The sequence below is a fragment of the Pelobates fuscus genome, chromosome 3, assembly GCF_036172605.1.
Source record: "Pelobates fuscus isolate aPelFus1 chromosome 3, aPelFus1.pri, whole genome shotgun sequence".
Classification (NCBI taxonomy): domain Eukaryota; kingdom Metazoa; phylum Chordata; class Amphibia; order Anura; family Pelobatidae; genus Pelobates; species Pelobates fuscus.
In genome coordinates this window covers 403994939-404015953 of record NC_086319.1, presented here as the reverse complement: position 1 = coordinate 404015953, position 21015 = coordinate 403994939, and the positions used below count along the sequence as shown (strand labels likewise).

General features: G+C 48.9%; 1 protein-coding gene across 1 annotated transcript; it reads right to left on the bottom strand.

The window, feature by feature from the left end:
• Positions 1–585: 585 nt before the first annotated feature.
• Positions 586–1536, bottom strand: LOC134601942 (olfactory receptor 1468-like). Its single transcript, XM_063446447.1, has one exon. It carries the CDS (start codon positions 1534–1536, stop codon positions 586–588), a length of 951 nt encoding a protein of 316 aa, XP_063302517.1.
• Positions 1537–21015: the final 19479 nt, after the last annotated feature.

Here is a 21015-nt window from a genome sequence, read left to right as displayed (position 1 = left end):
GATCATTATTTAAAGCAGTACAACAGCTGCAGAACTCTTTCTCTTGGCGCTCCCGAAGCTTTATTGGCTAGGGAATATGCCTACTCTCTCTGTTTTTGTATATATACAAGGGTTATCCCCTACTGAGTCCTGCAGACACACTCTAGTTCCCCCTGTTGGGAACCTAGCACTTCGGTGCCCTTTGTTTCTAAACGTCTCAAACAGCAACAGGAAATCCAGTGGGCAAATGCTTGCATGGTGTCAAATCAAATTTAAAGATGGCCCTGGGTGCAATAGACCAGAAAAATGAAAAATCCAAATGAAACAAAACAGTTTCACGCTTTATCCAATTTGTTTGTATGTGATTCATCCATATAACATTTAGGAGGTTGGGATTTTAGAGGAACTCAAAATTTGGATGAATTACAATTCCTTTAAAAATAAATGCACAAGTGTAATGGGTTGTGTAAGCTGGTCATTTAAACTATTAGGCTGGCCTCTATTGAATTGCAAATTTAGAGATTTCCATGGATAAGTATTGTGTCACTAATGCATATATAAAGGAACGTAATGTCATACATATATTACTATTTATTACATATATTACTAAAATCTTTTTCTTTTTAATACTTTTATAATGGCTGTCTTGATGTCTTGGTTCCTCAGACTGTATATTAGTGGATTCAGCAAAGGGGTCACAACTGTGTACATAAGGGATACAATCTGATTGATTCCGGATGAATATTCTCCTGATGGACATACGTAAATGGCAATAATGGTTCCATAATACGTGCACACGACAGCAAGATGCGAGCTGCATGTGGAGAAGGCTTTCTGTCTCCCAGTGGTGGATGATATTCTATGTATAGCGAGAAAGATACAAACATACGTGGAAATGATAAACACAGTTTCGATTACAGTTTTTGGACCTCCGATTAAAAATATCATAGTCTGTAAAACTGTAGTATCAGAACATGAAAGCTGAACAAGAGGAACTAAATCACAGAAGAAATGATCAATATACTTTGAATTACAGAAAGTTGAATTACTTAATAAGATAGTCAAAATCAGTGTGAGAAGAAAACCCAATATCCAGGAAAAGGCCACGAGACTGAAACAAAATAGGGAATTCATTATCGTTACATAATGCAATGGTTTACAGACAGCAACATATCTATCATAGGACATGATGGTGAGAAAAATACATTCTGTACCACTTGAGAAACTGAAGAAATTGAACTGAGCAATGCATTGACTAACTGGCATGAGAATACCATTTTTTAAGGTTATATGGAGCAAGTTAGGAATAATTGATGTAGAGAGTATGATGTCACAGGAAGACAACTGACTAAGGAATAAATACATTGGAGAATGAAGATATTGAGTCGCTGAAACCAGAATTATAATCAGAAGGTTTCCCGTTAAAGTCATAATGTAGACCAAAAGAAGGATAGAGAAGAGAATTATTCTGGATCTGTGCAGAAGCTGGAACCCTAAGAGGAAAAATTCTGGAATAGCTGATTGGTTGTTTCTTGGAATCATCTGATGAAAGGACATCCTCATTAGATATCACAATAGTACTACTGTATATTGATTAAATTAGAGAATTAAAAGAGTATTACATTATAAATAGATTGCTGATTTAGAGTTATAATTATAATGTATTACAAAGCCAGGTGGAACACCCTGTAGTTCATCAGCTGGAGCCCCCGGACGTTGACCGACAAAAGCACCAAATGCTCTAAAACATAGGACCATGTGTGTAGCTGGTCAAAACTTTAACACGGTGTCGATTCCCTGGTACTGCATGGATCTGAGTGCAATTTGCACAACCTGGGTGCTCAGATCAGGGGTGTTTAATGATGTATAATGTGCATGGTTATTATGTATTTTTATTATGTTTTTGGGGTGTTTTGTGATTTTTTTTATATTTTCCTGTAATTGAGAGATAATCAAATTCCTTTAGACTCAATTATTTCTCAGCTACAGAAATTAAGGGGAGGGGTTTATGTGTGAACCTAAAGTGAAACTGTAGATTGTGGGTGTGTACTAGTTGATGTAATTATTGCTGTACATTTTGTATAAAAGCCGGTCATTGAGCCTGGATTAAACACATTCGGTTTACCCCTTTATGAAGTCTAGGCTCATGTTTTGTTGATTGGAGAGCTCTAATCACTACTCTGCTGGAAACAGGAGAGCTATAATCACTGCAGCACTTGGGATTCGGGAGACTACTAACGGATATACTCAGCCGGATTATAGGGGATCCGTTACAATTACTTTCATTGTATTGCTGTGTCGAAGAGACACTATAGGAACCTTGATCACTTCATCTCAAAGTGGTCTGGGTGACATGTTCCAGCAGTTTTAACCCTGCAGTTTAAAGCATTGTAATTATATAATATATAAAGACAAAATGTCTCAACTCGGCTTTGCGCCATATCTGTTAAGAGCTTATAGGTGCAGTCTAATTGAATGCGTTGCGCAGCTACGTCTTGCCTGTTGATGTGCAGGTGGTATGGGTCTTTGCCTCCGGCGCTATATTTGAGGTTGCGTCTGGTGGGGGCCTTTGCGGATGTGGCGGGTGAGTGCAGGTTTTTCAATGGGTGAGTGCGTTGTAATTTTGGTGTGCTGCTCTCTGCCAATTCCCTCCTTGGCTCTAGTCGCATTTTCTATTTTAATCTAAATTTTGACATTCAAATTTCACTTAACTACAATTTGGAATTTAGTGAATAATCACAACATCGTTATTTACTAGACTTTAAATCAATAGGCCCAAATAGCCAAATTAAAAAAAAAAAAAAAACTGTTTTCAGTATTTCAAATTGTAGGAACTGAAAATAGAGTTTCTGAGCTTGATGTTGGATAAATAGCCAGTGGCAACCGTTGCAATTTACAAGTTATTTTAAGAATCTGAGAATAGTTTTAGTAACTAATTTAAAGTGCTAATGCATGAGCATTCAAAGTATCAAAACATAAATAACACTATCTACTGTGACCACAATCAGGTCTAAGATTGAAGTAGAACTGTAGCAATTTGTAAAAAGAAAAGAACTGTAAGCTAGAACTCTTGGAATTTAGAAGATAATTTAAGCATGTAATTGAGGCTCATGTGACACAAGCGCCCTCCAACCACTGTTAATAAAGTATGGCAATGCCACTCCTAAGCTAGGAGCCAAACAATGTCATTAACAATTATCTAACAGTTAGGGGTCCTCTCTACCACAATATTACCTCTATTATGTGTCGGTCTTTATCTGCACATCCAACTACTCAGCTTCAGAGCATTAGACGGAGCTTTCCATGCACAATGTAGTTGTTTACTGTGTGTTTCTTTGTGTATAGCTGCACGCATAGTTCCACCAGACCCAGCTCCATCATCTAGGCTGGAATCTGAGGTCTCTGTTACAGCTGATCCTCATCTAGATGGATTTATGTCCATGGATTTTGGGACTGGCTTATTCTGATTATACACATTCTCCTACGTAAACATTCTCCCAATTTGCATGCACTCAGGCCCCTAGTCTGTCCATAATTCTCATGAACTACATAAAGGATAATTAATTTACTCCTTCAATCTGTCACATAATATTACTCTTCTGACAGTTCCTATTAAAAAACATCCATTTGGGATCCCTTCAGTTTCTTCTGTTTTAGAGAGAAGTCCATAGAGGATTATCTATTAATTTGTTCGAGATACTTTTCACTATTTCTATGAAAGATTTCCAAATAATTGACATCAATGATTGCAGCTTCCACTTTAAAACTCTTTATGGTTTTGCAGTTATTTCTTGTTATGTTTTCATTAACAATATTTTTTTCAACCAGAACATATTTTTAGTGATGCCTCCAGCTTCGTCCTTATTTCGTGCTCTCTGCTATTCTCTAAGGTAGTGTGCGGTTTATTTGTATTTTATTTGTATTCTTAATAAAAAGATCACTGGTGAAAGATAATTTGCTTAAGATGCATTTTTAACCTAATCGTGCAGTGAATATCTTCTGAAATCCCATGGTGAAATATTTTGTTAGTGCTCCACTACTTCAGCTTCATTTAAATTTAATTCAGATAAAAAAATAAATAAGAAGAGTTCTTACCTTTTGTATTTTCTAAGAAATACATTTGATTTTGATGTCTTAAATGTAAATGGCTTGTGTTCTTTAATGTGTTTCTCGGAATGTGAACAAGTGTATTCTTGGCAGCTAATATAAAGAGGTTGGCAGGGCACTGAGGGACACCATGTAGAATTCGTGAGAGAGTTACACTGTCAACATACTTTTAGAATTCCCTGGTTTACTGCCATTGAATATTATGTGTACCATGTTTATTCTAATAAGTAAAAAGTATGTGTAGATACAATAGCCAGAGATCAACTTTTTTAAGCAATTAGTCATGGAATTGTATATATTAGTAGGAGAATTGTAGTAAATTTAAAACAGAATTCTAAAACTAAATCAATAATTGTCAAGATAAACAATAGTATCAGGGCCAGCATGAGTAAAATATACTAAAACAATATCTTTTTTTAAAATTTGATTTAAAAATATACATAGTTTTATGCACCCACAAGAGATATATTTTTTACATTTTGATATTTAGAATTTCCTTCTGAAATCTGACTCAGTTTTACATAAATAAAGATCAGCACAAAGTATGTAATAGGCGCTCACTAAAGCTAATACTATATGAAAGTGGGCTGCAGTGACTAATACAAGGATTCCCAACCTTGTGAATGGTAAAACAATAAAGGAAAGAAAGAAACCGTGCCCAAATAATATAAATAAGGTGATATACGTACACAAATATTTATGAATGATATACACTTTTGAACCTCAAAAGAAACAAAAATAACAATAATAGTGCAGTACGGTATGTACAAAACAGTGACACCTAGTGGCCATAAACAATATTTGATGTGTTTCCGCTTCATGCTCTCTCTTTTAGATCAGTTGATCTTCTAAAGATCAACTGATATAAAAGAGAGAGCATGAAGCGGAAACACATCAAATATTGTTTATGGCCCCTAGGTGTCAGGATAGTTTTCTAATGTAAAGACAGGTGTAAGGGGAAAGAAATATTAGAATTATAGGAAACTCTTTAAACCCTCCTGATAAACATAAACCCAGGGCTCGAGTCCTGCAGGAACGCGTGGGAACGGCGTTCCTGCACTTTTTCCACAGCAGGAACGCCGTTCCCATTACTAGTCCTGCAGGATCCAGGGCTGGCACAAGCGGCTGCGAGAGCAGGGGGAGCACAAATCCGAATCCCCTGCCTCTGACTGGGGACTCGGATTTCTAAACTCACCTCTCCCCCTGCAGTCAGTGGAGTCGTCCAGCCTCTCCTGATGATGTCAGTAGGAGGGGGCGTGACTTTCTCTGCTCTTCTTACAGGACCGCTGGGGAGCAGAGGAAGCCACGCCCCCTCCTCCTGACATCTTCAGGAGAGGCCGGCTTACTCCACTGACTGCAGGCTGCAGGTTCCAGATCCTGTCCCACCCCTCCTGGCCCAAGGTAATCCTCAGGGAGGGGGGAAGGCACTTTAGTTTTTTTTTTTTTATCCCTTTCCTCAGTCCCTGTCCCCCTCCCCAGTCCCTGTCCCCCTATTTAAGGCCCTGTCCCCCCTCCTCAGTCCCTGTCCCCCTATTTAAGGCCCTGTCCCCCCTCCTCAGTTCCTGCCCCCCTCCTCAGTCCCTGTCCCCCTATTTAAGGCCCTGTCCCCCCTCCTCAGTTCCTGCCCCCTCCTTAGTCCCTTTCCCCAGTCCCTGTCCCCCTCCTCAAGCCCTATCCCCTTACTCAGTCCCTGTCCCCCTCCTCAGGCCTGTCCCTTTCCTGAGTCCCTGCCCCCCTATTTAAGGTCCTGTCCCCCCTCCTCAGTCCCTGTCCCCCTATTTAAGGCCCTGTCCCCAGTCCTCAGTTCCTGCCCCCTCCTCAGTCCCTGCCCTTCTGTTTAAGGCCCTGTCCCCCCTCCTCAGTCCCTGTCCCCCTATTTAAGGCCCTGTCCCCCCTCCTCAGTCCCTGTCCCCCTATTTGAGGCCCTGCCCCCCCCTCAGTCCCTGTCTCCCTCCTTAGTCCTTTTCCCCAGTCCATGCCCCCCTCCTCAAGCCCTATCCCCTTACTCAGTCCCTGTCCCCCTCCTCAGGCCTGTCCCATTCCTGAGTCCCTGTCCCCCTATTTAAGGCCCTGTCCCCCCTCCTCAGTTCCTGCCCCCCTCCTCGGTCCCTGTCCCCCTATTTAAGGCCCTGTCCCCCCTCCTCAGTTCCTGCCCCCCTCCTCAGTCCCTGTCCCCCTATTTAAGGCCCTGTCCCCCCTCCTCAGTCCCTGCCCCCCTATTTAAGGCCCTGTCCCCCCTCCTCAGTTCCTGCCCCCCTCCTCAGTCCCTATCCCCCTGTTTAAGGCCCTGTCCCCATCCTCAGTCCCTGTCCCCCTATTTAAGGCCCTGTCCCCCCTCCTCAGTTCCTGCCCCCCTCCTTAGTCCCTGTCCCCCTCCTCAAGCCCTATCCCCTTACTCAGTCCCTGTCCCCCTCCTCAGGCCTGTCCCTTTCCTGAGTCCCTGCCCCCCTATTTAAGGTCCTGTCCCCCCTCCTCAGTCCCTGTCCCCCTATTTAAGGCCCTGTCCCCAGTCCTCAGTTCCTGCCCCCTCCTCAGTCCCTGCCCTTCTGTTTAAGGCCCTGCCCCCCCTCCTCAGTCCCTGTCCCCCTATTTAAGGCCCTGTCCCCCCTCCTCAGTCCCTGTCCCCCTATTTGAGGCCCTGCCCCCCCCTCAGTCCCTGTCTCCCTCCTTAGTCCTTTTCCCCAGTCCATGCCCCCCTCCTCAAGCCCTATCCCCTTACTCAGTCCCTGTCCCCCTCCTCAGGCCTGTCCCATTCCTGAGTCCCTGTCCCCCTATTTAAGGCCCTGTCCCCCCTCCTCAGTTCCTGCCCCCCTCCTCGGTCCCTGTCCCCCTATTTAAGGCCCTGTCCCCCCTCCTCAGTTCCTGCCCCCCTCCTCAGTCCCTGTCCCCCTATTTAAGGCCCTGTCCCCCCTCCTCAGTCCCTGCCCCCCTATTTAAGGCCCTGTCCCCCCTCCTCAGTTCCTGCCCCCCTCCTCAGTCCCTATCCCCCTGTTTAAGGCCCTGTCTCCCTCCTCAGTCCCTGTCCCCCTATTTAAGGCCCTGTCCCCCCTCCTCAGTTCCTGCCCCCCTCCTTAGTCCCTGTCCCCCTCCTCAAGCCCTATCCCCTTACTCAGTCCCTGTCCCCCTCCTCAGGCCTGTCCCTTTCCTGAGTCCCTGTCCCCCTATTTAAGGTCCTGTCCCCCCTCCTCAGTCCCTGTCCCCCTATTTAAGGCCCTGTCCCCAGTCCTCAGTTCCTGCCCCCCTCCTCAGTCCCTGCCCTTCTATTTAAGGCCCTGTCCCCCCTCCTCAGTCCCTGTCCCCCTATTTAAGGCCCTGTCCCCCCTCCTCAGTCCCTGTACCCCTATTTGAGGCCCTGCCCCCCCCCTCAGTCCCTGTCTCCCTCCTTAGTCCTTTTCCCCAGTCCATGCCCCCCTCCTCAAGCCCTATCCCCTTACTCAGTCCCTGTCCCCCTCCTCAGTCCCTGTCCCCCTCCTCAGTCCCTGCCCCCATCCTCAGGCCTGTCCCTTTCATGAGGCCCTGTTCCCCTTCCTCAGTTCCTGCCTCAGTTCCTGCCCCCCTCCTCAGTTCCTGCCCCCCTCCTCAGGCTCTGTCTCCCTCCTCAGGCTCTGTCTCCCTCCTCAGGCCCTGTCCCCCTTCCTCAGGCCCTGTCCCCCTTCCTCAGTCCCTGTCCCCCTTCCTCAGTCCCTGTCCCTTTCCTGAGTCCCTGTCCCTTTCCTGAGTCCCTGTCCCTTTCCTGAGTCCCTGTCCCCCTCCTCAGTCCCTGTCCCCCTCCTCAGTCCCTGTCCCCCTCCTCAGTCCCTGTCCCCCTCCTCAGTCCCTGTCCCCCTCCTCAGTCCCTGTCTCCCTCTTCAGTCCCTGTCTCCCTCTTCAGTCCCTGTCTCCCTCCTCAGTCCCTGTCTCCCTCCTCAGTCCCTGTCTCCCTCCTCAGTCCCTGTCCCCCTCCTAAGTCCCTTTCCCGAGTCCCTGTCCCCCTATTTAAGGCCCTGTCCCGTTACTCAGTCCCTGTCTCCCTCCTCAGTCCCTGTCCCTTTCCTCAGCCCCTGCCCCCCTCCTCAAGCCCTGTCCCCTTACTCAGTCCCTGTCTCCCTCCTCAGTCCCTGTCCCCCTCCTCAGTCCCTGTCCCCCTCCTCAGTCCCTGTCCCCCTCCTCAGTCCCTGTCCCCCTCCTCAGTCCCTGTCCCCCTCCTCAGTCCCTGTCCCCCTCCTCAGTCCCTGTCTCCCTCCTCAGTCCCTGTCTCCCTCCTCAGTCCCTGTCTCCCTCCTCAGTCCCTGTCTCCCTCCTCAGTCCCTGTCCCCCTCCTAAGTCCCTTTCCCGAGTCCCTGTCCCCCTATTTAAGGCCCTGTCCCGTTACTCAGTCCCTGTCTCCCTCCTCAGTCCCTGTCCCTTTCCTCAGCCCCTGCCCCCCTCCTCAAGCCCTGTCCCCTTACTCAGTCCCTGTCTCCCTCCTCAGTCCCTGCCCCCCTCCTCAAGCCCTGTCTCCCTCCTCAGTCCTTGTCTCCCTCCTCAGTCCTTGTCTCCCTCCTCAGTCCTTGTCTCCCTCCTCAGTCCTTGCCCCCCTCCTCAGTCCCTGTCCCTTTCCTCAGTCTCTGTCCCCCTCCTCAAGCCCTGTCCCCTTACTCAGTCCCTGTCTCCCTCCTCAGTCCCTGTCTTCTTACTCAGGCCCTGTCCCCCTCCTCAGCCCCTGCTCCCTTCATCAGCCCCTGCCCCCCTCCTCAGCCTCTGTCCCCCTCCTCAGCCTCTGTCCCCCTCCTCAGCCTCTGTCCCCCTCCTCAGCCCATGGCCCCTTTCTCAGCCCATGGCCCCTCCCCTCCTCCTAAGCTCCTGTCCCTCTTCCTCAGCCCTGCCACCTTACTCAGCCCATGGCCCCTTCCTCAACCCATGCCCCCCCTCCTCCTAAGCTCCTGTCCCTTTTCCACAGCACTGTCACCTTACTTAGCCCCTGTCCCCCTCCTCAGCCGCTGTCCCCCTCCTCAGCCCCTGTCCCCTTCCTCAGCCACCGTCCACCTTACTCAGCCCCTGTCCACCTTACTCAGCCCCTGTCCACCTTACTCAGCCCCTGTCCACCTTACTCAGCCCCTGTCCACCTTACTCAGCCCCTGCATACGAGCATCAGCCCCTGTCCCCCTCCTCAGTCCCTGCCCCTCTTCTTCAACCCTGCCCCTCTTCCTCAGCCCCTGCCCCTCTTCATCAGCCCCTGCCCCTCTTCCTCAGCCCCTGCCCCTCTTCCTCAGCCCCTGTCCCTCTTCCTCAGCCCCTGTCCCTCTTCCTCAGCCCCTGTCCCTCTTCCTCAGCCCCTGTCCCTTTCCTCAGCCCCTGTCCCTTTCCTCAGCCCCTGTCCCTTTCCTCAGCCCCTGTCCCCCTCCTCAGCCCCTCAGTTCCTGTCCCTTTCCTCAGCCCCTCAGTTCCTGTCCCTTTCCTCAGCCCCTCAGTTCCTGTCCCTTTCCTCAGCCCCTCAGTTCCTGTCCCTTTCCTCAGCCCCTATCCCTTACCTCAGCCCATGTCCCCTTCCTCAGCCCATGCCCCCCCCCCACCCTCCTAAGCTCCTGTCCCTCTTCCTCTGCTCCTGTCCCTCTTCCTCTGCTCCTGTCCCCCTCCTCAGCCCCTGTCCCCCTCCTCAGCCCCTGTCCACCTTACTCAGCCCCTGTCCACCTTACTCAGCCCCTGTCCCCCTTACTCAGCCCCTGTCCCTCTTCTTCAACCCTGCCCCTCTTCTTCAACCCTGCCCCTCTTCCTCAGCCCCTGCCCCTCTTCCTCAGCCCCTGCCCCTCTTCCTCAGCCCCTGCCCCTCTTCCTCAGCCCCTGCCCCTCTTCCTCAGCCCCTGCCCCTCTTCCTCAGCCCCTGTCCCTTTCCTCAGCCCCTCAGTTCCTGTCCCTTTCCTCAGCCCCTCAGTTCCTGTCCCTTTCCTCAGCCCCTCAGTTCCTGTCCCTTTCCTCAGCCCCTCAGTTCCTGTCCCTTTCCTCAGCCCCTATCCCTTACCTCAGCCCATGTCCCCTTCCTCAGCCCATGCCCCCCCCCCACCCTCCTAAGCTCCTGTCCCTCTTCCTCAGCTCCTGCCCCCCTCCTCAGCCCCGTGCCCTTACTCAGCCCCTGCATACAAGCGTATAATTTTTTTTTTTGGGGGGGGGGGGGGAGGGGGCGGGGAGTGGATCTGGGGTGAGTTCCTCCACTTTTTTACCCAGGACTTGACCCCTGCATAAACCCATTATTTCACTAACACAAAACAGTCTATCTAGAGCTCAATAAGAGAAATCTAGAAACATGCATGCATGCCGAAAGCCTATAAGCATAAAAACAAACAAACAAACAAACCTTGTTTTAATTTGTATTGTTTGTATTATTAGAGGAGATGAAAAATTGGGAGATTCACCTCAGATGGGGTCCTCAAATTCCAAATGACATGTAGTAGGAAAAGACAGTAGAACTATATTGTACAGTATGTTAAATTTCCAAATAAAAAACAGAAGGAAATACACTTACAGTGTAGGGAGCTATCTCTTAGCTCTAGATGTAGCGCCTGGACAGTACAATCCCCGCCTATGGATATAATAATGACATTTTGGTACGACCGAATCAGGTATGCATATGTAACATAAACACAAGAGCAGAAAATAGATTGATATGTCAGGAAACCAAAAATTTTAAAAATATAATAACAATGCAGATATATTTATTAGAGGCTTCTAATTGCTCCTTGCATATGGCCTCGAGTGGAATAATACCCATACTTGCGATATAAGTGCAGACATCTTTTTTTCTATGGGTAGGTAAAATCCTCACCATAGATATAAAAGAACAAAAGATAAAATATAGTGTTGTCGCGAACCCGGAATTTTCGGTTCGCGAACGGCGAACGCGAACTTCCGCAAATGTTCGCGAACCGGCGAACCGCGCGAACCGCCATTGACTTCAATGGGCAGGCGAATTTTAAAAACAACAGGGACTCTTTCTGGCCACAATAGTGATGGAAAAGTTGTTTCAAGGGGACTAACACCTGGACTGTGGCATGCCAGAGGGGGATCCATGGCAAAACTCCCATGGAAAATTGCACAGTTGATGCAGAGTCTGCTTTTAATCCATAAAGGGCAGACATCACCTAACATTGACACCTGTCCTCAAAGCCCAGCCCTGATACACACTGACACAGAGCAGAATAGAGACTGTTCCCCCTACATAGGGTCACTTGGCAGATATGGATTGACACCTGTCCTCAAAACCCCTGATACACACTGACACAGAGCAGAATAGAGACTGTTCCCCCTACATAGGGTCACTTGGCAGATATGGATTGACACCTGTCCTCAAAACCCCTGATACACACTGACACAGAGCAGAATAGAGACTGTTCCTTGTCCACAGAGACCATGATACACACTGACACAGAGCAGAATAGGGACTGTTCCCCCTACATAGGGTCACTTGGCAGATATGGATTGACACCTATCCTAATGATCCCTGATACACACTGACACAGAGCAGAATAGAGACTGTTCCCCCTACATAGGGTCACTTGGCAGATATGGATTGACACCTATCCTAATGATCCCTGATACACACTGACACAGAGCAGAATAGGGACTGTTCCTCCTACATAGGGTCACTTGGCAGATATGGATTGACACCTATCCTAATGATCCCTGATACACACTGACACAGAGCAGAATAGAGACTGTTCCCCCTACATAGGGTCACTTGGCAGATATGGATTGACACCTATCCTAATGATCCCTGATACACACTGACACAGAGCAGAATAGGGACTGTTCCTCCTACATAGGGTCACTTGGCAGATATGGATTGACACCTGTCCTAATGATCCCTGATACACACTGACACAGAGCAGAATAGGGACTGTTGATCCTACATAGGGTCACTTGGCAGATATGGATTGACACCTATCCTAATGATCCCTGATACACACTGACACAGAGCAGAATAGAGACTGTTCATCCTACATAGGGTCACTTGGCAGATATGGATTGACACCTATCCTAATGATCCCTGATACACACTGACACAGAGCAGAATAGGGACTGTTCCTCCTACATAGGGTCACTTGGCAGATATGGATTGACACCTGTCCTAATGATCCCTGATACACACTGACACAGAGCAGAATAGGGACTGTTCCTCCTACATAGGGTCACTTGGCAGATATGGATTGACACCTGTCCTAATGATCCCTGATACACACTGACACAGAGCAGAATAGAGACTGTTCCTCCTACATAGGGTCACTTGGCAGATATGGATTGACACCTGTCCTAATGATCCCTGATACACACTGACACAGAGCAGAATAGAGACTGTTCCTCCTACATAGGGTCACTTGGCAGATATGGATTGACACCTGTCCTAATGATCCCTGATACACACTGACACAGAGCAGAATAGAGACTGTTCCCCCTACATAGGGTCACTTGGCAGATATGGATTGACACCTGTCCTCAAAACCCCTGATACACAATGACACAGAGCAGAATAGAGACTGTTCCTTGTCCACAGAGACCATGATACACACTGACACAGAGCAGAATAGGGACTGTTCCCCCTACATAGGGTCACTTGGCAGATATGGATTGACACATCCCTGACAAACTGCTACCACATGCAAGGAAGGCAGCAGGGGCGCAAATGACCCACTCCCGACGCGGGAAGGTAGTGACGACAAATAACAATACAGGACTCTTTAGAGGCCCTGTGATTGTAATCAGTCCACTTGAAATCCTTTAACTTTGATCAATTGGAGGGAAGTCTGGTGCAGAGCTACTGACCCATGCGCAGGGCCAGCCTTAGGCCTTTGGGCGCCCTGTGCAAGAAATCTTCCCGACGCGGGAAGGTAGTGACGACAAATAACAATACAGGACTCTTTAGAGGCCCTGTGATTGTAATCAGTCCACTTGAAATCCTTTAACTTTGATCAATTGGAGGGAAGTCTGGTGCAGAGCCACTGACCCATGCGCAGGGCCAGCCTTAGGCCTTTGGGCGCCCTGTGCAAGAAATCTTCCCGACGCGGGAAGGTAGTGACGACAAATAACAATACAGGACTCTTTAGAGGCCCTGTGATTGTAATCAGTCCACTTGAAATCCTTTAACTTTGATCAATTGGAGGGAAGTCTGGTGCAGAGCCACTGACCCATGCACAGGGTCAGCCTTAGGCCTTTGGGCGCCCTGTGCAAGAAATCTTCCCGACGCGGGAAGGTAGTGACGACAAATAACAATACAGGACTCTTTAGATTTTCCAGACCCTGGGGTTGACATTAGTCCAGATTTACATCTTGTGACCCATGAGGATGTTCCAGGCACTACTTGTGAAATAAAGACAGATAATAAAGTGAATGATCCTTCTCCTTGGGACTTGCACCCTGTCGTTGAAGGTGGAGTAGGCAATGGCAAGAGCATGCTGTGGGTAGTCAGTGCAAACACTCTCTTCCCGGTGAATAATGAGGAGACTAACTATGATGACGTTATTTGCGTTGAAAGTAATGATGCCAGAGATCTTTTGAAACCATATGGAAGGAACGAATTGGTTAAAAGAAAGGCAAGAGACCAACTGCATATAGACAAGAATACGCATAAGAGAAAGAAGAGAACAGGTGAAAAAGAGAAGCTGCAGACTGCCTATCTGCAAATAGTTGAGTTATGTCCTGAAGATGTCCGTGTTACCACAGTGCAGACTCTGTTTGATACACTACTGAGGAGAGTCAGAGAAACCCCAGATCTTCACGTATTGGATGAGTCGGTGCGTGGAGTTGCAGAGAACGTAGAACAAGACATATTTAAACTTTTCCTGTGTACTGACAGCAGATATACATAGGGTCACTTGGCAGATATGGATTGACACCTGTCCTCAAAACCCCTGATACACACTGACACAGAGCAGAATAGAGACTGTTCCTTGTCCACAGAGACCATGATACACACTGACACAGAGCAGAATAGGGACTGTTACCCCTACATAGGGTCACTTGGCAGATATGGATTGACAAATCCCTGACAAACAGCTACCACATGCAAGGAAGGCAGCAGGGGCGCAAATGACCCACTCCCGACGCGGGAAGGTAGTGACGACAAATAACAATACAGGACTCTTTAGAGGCCCTGTAATTGTAATCATTCCACTTGCACCAGTGGGCCTAAAAATTAGGCATGTACACATGCCTGAAAAATTTGGTATTGTTGCAGCTGCTGCTGTAGCAGCGTCCAGAAAAATTGATGTTTGTTTCACAGGCAGAAAGTGCCCTAAAACATGGCGGCTTGAACCCTAGTTGGTGGCGGATAAGTCACGCAAGTCAAACGTCATTCAGAGCTAAAATACAGCAGCGTGTGGACAATTTTTAGCCCAAGGCAGCTCATCTCATCAGGCCTTTTTTAATCAAATGTATCGCCCAGTGTCAGTCCCTTCGGGATCCATCCCTCATTCATCTTAATAAAGGTGAGGTAATCTAGACTTTTTTGACCTAGGCGACTTCTCTTCTCAGTGACAATACCTCCTGCTGCACTGAAGGTCCTTTCTGACAGGACACTTGAAGCGGGGCAGGCCAGAAGTTCTATCGTAAATTGGGATAGCTCAGGCCACAGGTCAAGCCTGCACACCCAGTAGTCAAGTGGTTCATCGCTCCTCAGAGTGTCGATATCTGCAGTTAAGGCGAGGTAGTCTGCTACCTGTCGGTCGAGTCGCTCTCTGAGGGTGGATCCCGAAGGGCTGTGGCGATGCATAGGACTTAAAAAGGTCCGCATGTCCTCCATCAACAACACGTCTTTAAAGCGTCCTGTCCTTGCCGGCGTGGTCGTGGGAGGAGGAGGAGGAAGTCTGGTGCAGAGCCACTGACCCATGCGCAGGGCCAGCCTTAGGCCTTTGGGCGCCCTGTGCAAGAAATCTTCCCGACGCGGGAAGAAATCTTGCAGTCTGGTGCAGAGCCACTGACCCATGCGCAGGGCCAGCCTTAGGCCTTTGGGCGCCCTGTGCAAGAAATCTTCCCGACGCGGGAAGGTAGTGACGACAAATAACAATACAGGACTCTTTAGAGGCCCTGTGATTGTAATCAGTCCACTTGAAATCCTTTAACTTTGATCAATTGGAGGGAAGTCTGGTGCAGAGCCACTGACCCATGCACAGGGTCAGCCTTAGGCCTTTGGGCGCCCTGTGCAAGAAATCTTCCCGACGCGGGAAGGTAGTGACGACAAATAACAATACAGGACTCTTTAGATTTTCCAGACCCTGGGGTTGACATTAGTCCAGATTTACATCTTGTGACCCATGAGGATGTTCCAGGCACTACTTGTGAAATAAAGACAGATAATAAAGTGAATGATCCTTCTCCTTGGGACTTGCACCCTGTCGTTGAAGGTGGAGTAGGCAATGGCAAGAGCATGCTGTGGGTAGTCAGTGCAAACACTCTCTCCCCGGTGAATAATGAGGAGACTAACTATGATGACGTTATTTGCGTTGAAAGTAATGATGCCAGAGATCTTTTGAAACCATATGGAAGGAACGAATTGGTTAAAAGAAAGGCAAGAGACCAACTGCATATAGACAAGAATACGCATAAGAGAAAGAAGAGAACAGGTGAAAAAGAGAAGCTGCAGACTGCCTATCTGCAAATAGTTGAGTTATGTCCTGAAGATGTCCGTGTTACCACAGTGCAGACTCTGTTTGATACACTACTGAGGAGAGTCAGAGAAACCCCAGATCTTCACGTATTGGATGAGTCGGTGCGTGGAGTTGCAGAGAACGTAGAACAAGAAATATTTAAACTTTTCCTGTGTACTGACAGCAGATATACATAGGGTCACTTGGCAGATATGGATTGACACCTGTCCTCAAAACCCCTGATACACACTGACACAGAGCAGAATAGAGACTGTTCCTTGTCCACAGAGACCATGATACACACTGACACAGAGCAGAATAGGGACTGTTACCCCTACATAGGGTCACTTGGCAGATATGGATTGACAAATCCCTGACAAACAGCTACCACATGCAAGGAAGGCAGCAGGGGCGCAAATGACCCACTCCCGACGCGGGAAGGTAGTGACGACAAATAACAATACAGGACTCTTTAGAGGCCCTGTAATTGTAATCATTCCACTTGCACCAGTGGGCCTAAAAATTAGGCATGTACACATGCCTGAAAAATTTGGTATTGTTGCAGCCGCTGCTGTAGCAGCGTCCAGAAAAATTGATGTTTTTTTCACAGGCAGAAAGTGCCCTAAAACATGGCGGCTTGAACCCTAGTTGGTGGCGGATAAGTCACGCAAGTCAAACGTCATTCAGAGCTAAAATACAGCAGCGTGTGGACAATTTTTAGCCCAAGGCAGCTCATCTCATCAGGCCTTTTTTAATCAAATGTATCGCCCAGTGTCAGTCCCTTCGGGATCCATCCCTCATTCATCTTAATAAAGGTGAGGTAATCTAGACTTTTTTGACCTAGGCGACTTCTCTTCTCAGTGACAATACCTCCTGCTGCACTGAAGGTCCTTTCTGACAGGACACTTGAAGCGGGGCAGGCCAGAAGTTCTATCGTAAATTGGGATAGCTCAGGCCACAGGTCAAGCCTGCACACCCAGTAGTCAAGTGGTTCATCGCTCCTCAGAGTGTCGATATCTGCAGTTAAGGCGAGGTAGTCTGCTACCTGTCGGTCGAGTCGCTCTCTGAGGGTGGATCCCGAAGGGCTGTGGCGATGCATAGGACTTAAAAAGGTCCGCATGTCCTCCATCAACAACACGTCTTTAAAGCGTCCTGTCCTTGCCGGCGTGGTCGTGGGAGGAGGAGGAGGAAGTCTGGTGCAGAGCCACTGACCCATGCGCAGGGCCAGCCTTAGGCCTTTGGGCGCCCTGTGCAAGAAATCTTCCCGACGCGGGAAGGTAGTGACGACAAATAACAATACAGGACTCTTTAGAGGCCCTGTAATTGTAATCAGTCCACTTGCACCAGTGGGCCTAAAAATTAGGCATGTACACATGCCTGAAAAATTTGGTATTGTTGCAGCCGCTGCTGTAGCAGCGTCCAGAAAAATTGATGTTTGTTTCACAGGCAGAAAGTGCCCTAAAACATGGCGGCTTGGTGGCGGATAAGTCACGCAAGTCAAACGTCATTCAGAGCTAAAATACAGCAGTGGACCATTTTTAGCCCATGGCAGCTCATCTCATCAGGCCTTTTTTAAGCGAATGTATCGCCCAGTGTCAGTCCCTTCGGGATCCATCCCTCATTCATCTTAATAAAGGTGAGGTAATCTAGACTTTTTTGACCTAGGCGACTTCTCTTCTCAGTGACAATACCTCCTGCTGCACTGAAGGTCCTTTCTGACAGGACACTTGAAGCGGGGCAGGCCAGAAGTTCTATCGTAAATTGGGATAGCTCAGGCCACAGGTCAAGCCTGCACACCCAGTAGTCAAGTGGTTCATCGCTCCTCAGAGTGTCGATATCTGCAGTTAAGGCGAGGTAGTCTGCTACCTGTCGGTCGAGTCGCTCTCTGAGGGTGGATCCCGAAGGGCTGTGGCGATGCATAGGACATAAAAAGGTCCGCATGTCCTCCATCAACAACACGTCTTTAAAGCGTCCTGTCCTTGCCGGCGTGGTCGTGGGAGGAGGAGGAGGAAGTCTGGTGCAGAGCCACTGACCCATGCGCAGGGCCTTTGGGCGCCCTGTGCAAGAAATCTTCCCGATGCGGGAAGAAATCTTGCAGTCTGGTGCAGAGCCACTGACCCATGCGCAGGGCCAGCCTTAGGCCTTTGGGCGCCCTGTGCAAGAAATCTTCCCGACGCGGGAAGGTAGTGACGACAAATAACAATACAGGACTCTTTAGAGGCCCTGTAATTGTAATCAGTCCACTTGAAATCCTTTAACTTTGATCAATTGGAGGGAAGTCTGGTGAAGAGCCACTGACCCATGCGCAGGGCCAGCCTTAGGCCTTTGGGCGCCCTGTGCAAGAAATCTTCCCGACGTGGGAAGGTAGTGACGACAGCCTTTTTATACGAGGGTCCCTCAACAGGCAGGACAGCATGAAAGACCCCATTTGCACAAGGTTGGATGCCGAGCTACTCATTTCCCGTTCCTCCTCCTCACTGATGTCATTGAAGGTATGTTCTTCCCCCCAGCCACGTACAACACCACGGGTACCAGATAGGTGACAACGAGCACCCTGGGATGCCTGTTGTGTTTGGTCTTGCTCCTCCTCCTCCTCCTCAAAGCTACAATCCTCCTCTGACTCCTCTTCCTCACAATCCTCTTCCAGCGTTGCCGCAGGTCCAGCAAGCGATGCTGATAAGGCTGTTTCTGGTGGTGATGGTGACCACAACTCTTCCTCTTCCTCTTCACGCTCATCTACAGCCTGATCCAGCACTCTTCGCAGGGCACGCTCCATGAAGAAAACAAATGGTATGATGTCGCTGATGGTGCCTTCGGTGCGACTGACTAGGTTTGTCACCTCCTCAAAAGGACGCATGAGCCTACAGGCATTGCGCATGAGCGTCCAGTAACGTGGCAAAAAAATTCCCAGCTCCCCAGAGGCTGTCCTAGCACCCCGGTCATACAAATATTCATTAACAGCTTTTTCTTGTTGGAGCAGGTGGTCGAACATTAGGAGTGTTGAATTCCAACGTGTAGGGCTGTCGCAAATCAAGCGCCTCACTGGCATGTTGTTTCGCCGCTGGATATCGGCAAAGTGAGCCATGGCCGTGTAGGAACACCTGAAATGGCCACACACCTTCCTGGCCTGCTTCAGGACGTCCTGTAAGCCTGTGTACTTATGCACAAAGCGTTGTACGATCAGATTACACACATGTGCCATGCACAGCACATGTGTCAACTTGCCCAACTTCAATGCCGCTATAAAAAAATTTCCGTTGTCACACACCACTTTGCCGATATCCAGTTGCTGCGGAGTCAGCCACTTTTCCACCTGTGCGTTCAGGGTGGACAGGAGTGCTTGTCCGGTGTGACTCTCTGCTTTCAAGCAAGTCAAACCCAAGACGACGTGACACTGCCGTATCCGGGATGTGGAATAGTACCTGGGGAGCTGGGGGGGTGCCGTTGATGTGGAGCAAGAAGCAGCGGCACAAGAGGACTCAGCTGAGGAGGTTATGGAAGAGGATGGAGTAGGAGGAGTAGAGGAGGTGGCAGCAGGACTGCCTGCAATTCGTGGCGGTGTCACCAACTCCTCTGCAATGCCACGCATTCCTTGCTTGTCAGCCGTCAGCAGGTTTACCCAATACGCAGTGTAGGTGATATACCTGCCCTGACCATGCTTTGCAGACCAGGTATCAGTGGTCAGATGGACCCTTGCCCCAACACTGTGTGCCAGACATGCCATGACTTCCTTTTGCACAATCGAGTACAAGTTGGGGATTGCCTTTTGTGAAAAGAAATTCCGGCCGGGTACCTTCCACTGCGGTGTCCCAATAGCTACAAATTTTTTGAACGCCTCAGACTCAACCAGATTGTATGGTAAAAGCTGGCGGGCTAATAGTTCGGACAAGCCAGCTGTCAGACGCTGGGCAAGGGGGTGACTTGGTGACATTGGCTTCTTACGCTCAAACATGTCCTTGACAGACACATGACTGTGGGCAGATGAGCGGGAACTGCTCAAGGCGGGAGACGGAGTGGCGGATGGTTGAGAGGGGGAAAGAAGGACAGCAGTGGTTGACGTGGCTGAAGATGCTGGACCAGGAGGAGGATGGCGGCTTAGAGTAGGCGTGCTGCTTGTACTCATGTGTTGATCCCATAGGCGTTTGTGATGTGAGATCATGTGCCTACGCAAAGCAGTTGTACCTAGGTGGGTGTTGGACCTCCCACGACTCAGTTTCCTTTGGCACAGGTTGCAAATGGCATCGCTGTTGTCAGAGGCAGACACAAAAAAAAAATGCCACACTGCTGAGCTCTGCAATGACGGCATTCTGGTGGTGGACACAGCATGCGTTGATTGGCGTGCTGTCGGGCTGACCCCGGGTGCCGATGCATGCTGTCTGACTGTGCCACTAGCTCCTTGCAACGACCCCCCCCTGCTTCCAACTGGTCTCCTCCTCCTCCTCTCTGTCTCCCCATTTCGCCCTGTTCTTCTTCTCTTCTAGCGGGCACCCACGTGACATCCATGGACGCATCGTCATCATCAACCGCTTTGCTTGTATCTGACAATTCAGAAAAGGAAGCAGCAGCGGGTACAACATCATCATCATCACACCGTACCTCCATGTGTTTAATGCTGCCTGCCTGAGACATATCCCTGTTATCTACATCCTCTAGCAATAATGGTTGCGCATCACTCATTTCTTCAAACGGGTGTGTGAATAACTCCTCTGACATACCAAGTAAAGCGGCTGTGGTGCTAGTTTTGGTGGTGGCGGCAGGCGGGTGAGTGCTATCTTGAGAGGTGCCTGAAGCTAAGCTGGAGGAGGATGGTGCGTCAAGGTTCCGAGCGGAGGCTGTACAAGATTGGGTGTCCTGTGTTAGCCAGTCAACTATGTCCTCAGAACTTTTCAAGTTCAGGGTACGTGGCTTCTGAAAACTGGGCATTATTCTAGGGCAAAAGGGAATCACAGCACCACGACCACGACAGCCCCTGTGGGGTGGCCTGCCTCTGCCTGTCATTTTTTGGGGGATTAGTGGTACTATGCGTGCAAGCTACTGTGAGACCAGATATGATTGGCAATGTGAACTGTAACAGTTCTGCAGAGCACACACTGTAGGCCTGAGACACCCGCTTGAAGACAAGTAACTGCTATTCAATCTATAACAGTGAAAAACAAATTTTGGTTGTAAAAGCACGCTATAGAGACACAAGATATGAGTGGCAACTGTCAAAGCACACTGGCACAGGTCTGCAGAGCACACGCTGAAGTAGGCCTGAGACACCCGCTTGAAGACAAGTAACTGCTATTCAATCTATAACAGTGAAAAACAAATTTTGTTTTTAAAAGCACGCTATAGA